Raw genomic sequence first — 3,040 nt, 5'->3', positions numbered from 1 at the left:
CCCCACCTCTTTGACCTGTCTGTCTCCTCTCCATCTATCTTCTCCTCTATCCATCTTCTATCCGCCTCCCCCTCTCTCCCTATTTATTTCAGAAGCCCCTTCCCCTCCCCCATTTCTGAAGAAGGGTCTAGGCCTGAAACGTCAGCCTTCCTGCTCCTCTGATGCTGCTTGACCTGCTGTGTTCATCCAGCTCTACACCTTGTTATCTCAGATTCTCCAGCATCTGCAGTTCCTACTATCTCTTCCATCAATGGAGTCTATTTACACGGCTCGCTGCCACAGAAAGGCTGCCAACATCATCAAAGACCCATCGCACCCTGGTAATGATCTCCTACAACCTTGTCCGTCAGGCAGAAGATACAGAAGCCTGAACACACGCACCATCAGGTTCAGGAACAGCTTCTTCCCTGCTGTTATTAGACGGATGAATGGACTCTCTAACTTCAAATAATGCTCATCTTATTATTGCTGATCTTGCTTTGCCTTGGTGTAACCTGTATGCCTCACTTTGTCAAAGATTTTTCCACCTTATGATCTGTATGTCTTTGCCTGTAACTGCTCGCAAACAAAGCTTTTCACTGTACTTAGGTACACGTGACAATAAATCAAATCGCATGATGAGTGGCGGTGTAGATTCTCGGTTGGAGAAGAAGGAGCAACAGAGAATGACTAAAAGATTAATCAGAAAGAAGAAATGGGAGCACGGGAGGAAGATGGCTCGCAGTGCAAGAGAAAAGGGGGCTCCTTTGTTGGAGCAAGGTCCAGAGGAGCCCTTGCAGAGGAGAACGACGAGTCAACAGTATTGACAATAAAGAAACAGCGGATCAAATGAACAAATATCTTCATTATAGAGGATACAGAGAGAAAAAAATATCCAGTAATAGCTGTAAATTAGCAAGAGGAAGGGAGACAGGAATAATGAAAGTACATGGTCATGGGGGAAGTATTATTGAAGAAACTGATGAGGCTGTGGTTGACCAGACCTCAGGTCTGAATAGATTTTGTTTAAAAAAGGTAGCTGATGATATAGCAGACATGATGGTGCCAATTTCACAAAATCCACTCAATTCGGGGAAGGTTCGAGCAGACCGCCAAGTAGCAAATAGAACCTCTCCCTGTTTAAGAAGAAGAGGTGGAGGCAGGAGAAAACGGGAAACTACATGCCCAGATGGTTCCACATTTGTCGAGAGAACGTGTTCGAATCGATCACGAAAGGGATGATAGCCGTGCAGGTAATAAAAGCTCACGGTAAGTGGGAAGGGGGTTTTGTCAGGGGGAATTCACGCTTAACCCATTTATTGGGATCCTTTGAAGCAGCCACATCTCTGCGGACATATTTTCCTCACACTTCCAGGTGGAATGTGATAAGGTGCCACGTCAAAGGAAAACAAAAGCTCATGTTATAGGGCTCAGTATATTAGAACGGACAGGAGGTTGGCTGACTGCAACGGGACAACATATTCAGGAGCGGGTCTTTGTCTGACTGGTGGGCTCTGACAAGGTGGGGTCCCGTCCTTGCTGGGACCTCCCTCAACCTTTTTTTTACAATTGACAGCAGCGGCTTAGAAGAGGGGAGTGTTAAATTCACACACACAGCACTAAGAGGGATAGGGAAAGAAGGCTGCAGGTTGAGTGAAGGGCAAAAGTCTGGCAGATGGGAGTGAAACGTGGGAGAACGTTCACTTTAGCGGGGTGGGGAGGAGATAAAAAGCAGGAGAACGGGGCATTTGAGTGTTCTAGCACGAGCTACCAAAGGTTAGTACACAAGGGCAGCACGTAGCGGAGAAGGTAAATGGGACGCTAGTCTTTATCACAAGGGCAACTTAATGTTGGCAGATGAGAGCAGGAGTAGGCTGTTTTCAATCTGCCATTCAATACCACAACTCTGTCTTAATGTAAAGGCATATCCCCTACGTTGTTGGTTGTTAGCAATCTCTCAACTCAAGGCTTTAAATATATTCGATGGCTGGGCATCCTCAGGGGGAGGGAAACCAAAAAAAAAGCCTCATCTCAGTCCTAAGTGGGTTCCATTTTATTTTGAAATGGTGTCGTCCTGGTCTGCGGTAGACCAAGCTTAAAAGCACATGTTTCAGTTTGCGCAGGTAGGACCACATTTTGAATACCGTGTGCAGTTTTGGTATTGCTATTTGAGGAAAGATGGTCAGGCAGCTCGAAGGAGATTTACCGGATGGACACCTGGGCTGAGTGGGTTGAGGAGAGGTCGGACAGACGAGGCGTTTTTGCATTGGAGCTTATATGAATGAGGGGTGACCTGACTGAAATAAGTCCCACTGACCGACTCTATCCCGGTATCAGGATATCGCACCGACAGGATCCCAGATTTGGGATCTCGGCTATGATACTGAAGCAGTGAGTTGGGGACAGTTACCTCACAGATTTCTGGGGCTGTAGTTTGAACCGGATGCTGTTTTGGACATGCTCTTCTCCCAGGGAATATTTCAGGGACATCACACCTTCCAGACTGGGGTCAACCTGGGGGAGGTGAGGAGCACAGGTTAACATCATAGGGCAAGGAACATTACACTTTACTGCAGTCCCTGCCTTCCCAGCTCAGGAAACCCCACTGTCCCTACTTTCCCAGCCCAGGAAATCCCAGTTCCCCTTCCGTCCCAGCACAGGAAACCCCACAGACCGTGAATTTTCAACACAGACGTTCAAACACTTCCCCCTTTAAAAAGGATCTGCACAGGAAGACTCCCTCTGTAAGACAGCTCCCTAATAGAGAGACTCTCTCTCTGCAACAGGGGTCCTTGACGGAGAGACTCTCTCTCTAATGGGGGGTTGGGGGGGTGGGGGGTGTCCCTGACAGAGAGACTCCCTCTCTAACGGAGGAAGGGGGGGGTCCCTGACACAGAGGCTGACAAAGCTTATTTTCTGCTCTGCCCTGTGGCTGCCACACCCCTGTTGCCCTGGGTTCACCCTTCGACCCTTCTCGGTTAAGGCCCAGGTGGGAAGTCCTGCCCTTCTCCGGCCCCAGGGGGTCTGTTTCTCACCTTCCCCTTCAGCTGTGCGTAGACGA

General features: G+C 48.6%; 1 protein-coding gene across 1 annotated transcript in view; it reads right to left on the bottom strand.

The window, feature by feature from the left end:
* Positions 1 to 3,040, bottom strand: part of LOC109935143 (von Willebrand factor A domain-containing protein 5A) — a gene marked incomplete at its 5' end in the record, with an annotated part of 19,906 nt that overhangs the window by 2,631 nt on the left and 14,235 nt on the right. The window contains 2 exons of the mRNA XM_048619106.1: positions 2,390 to 2,493; positions 3,015 to 3,040. The exon at positions 3,015 to 3,040 is cut by the window's right edge and continues 2 nt beyond it. Coding sequence (XP_048475063.1) covers positions 2,390 to 2,493; positions 3,015 to 3,040 — 130 coding nt within the window. The remainder of the gene's footprint in view (positions 1 to 2,389; positions 2,494 to 3,014) is intronic.

This window comes from Rhincodon typus, chromosome 42, assembly GCF_021869965.1.
Source record: "Rhincodon typus isolate 14 chromosome 42, sRhiTyp1.1, whole genome shotgun sequence".
Classification (NCBI taxonomy): domain Eukaryota; kingdom Metazoa; phylum Chordata; class Chondrichthyes; order Orectolobiformes; family Rhincodontidae; genus Rhincodon; species Rhincodon typus.
This window is presented reverse-complemented; position numbering and strand designations above follow the sequence as displayed.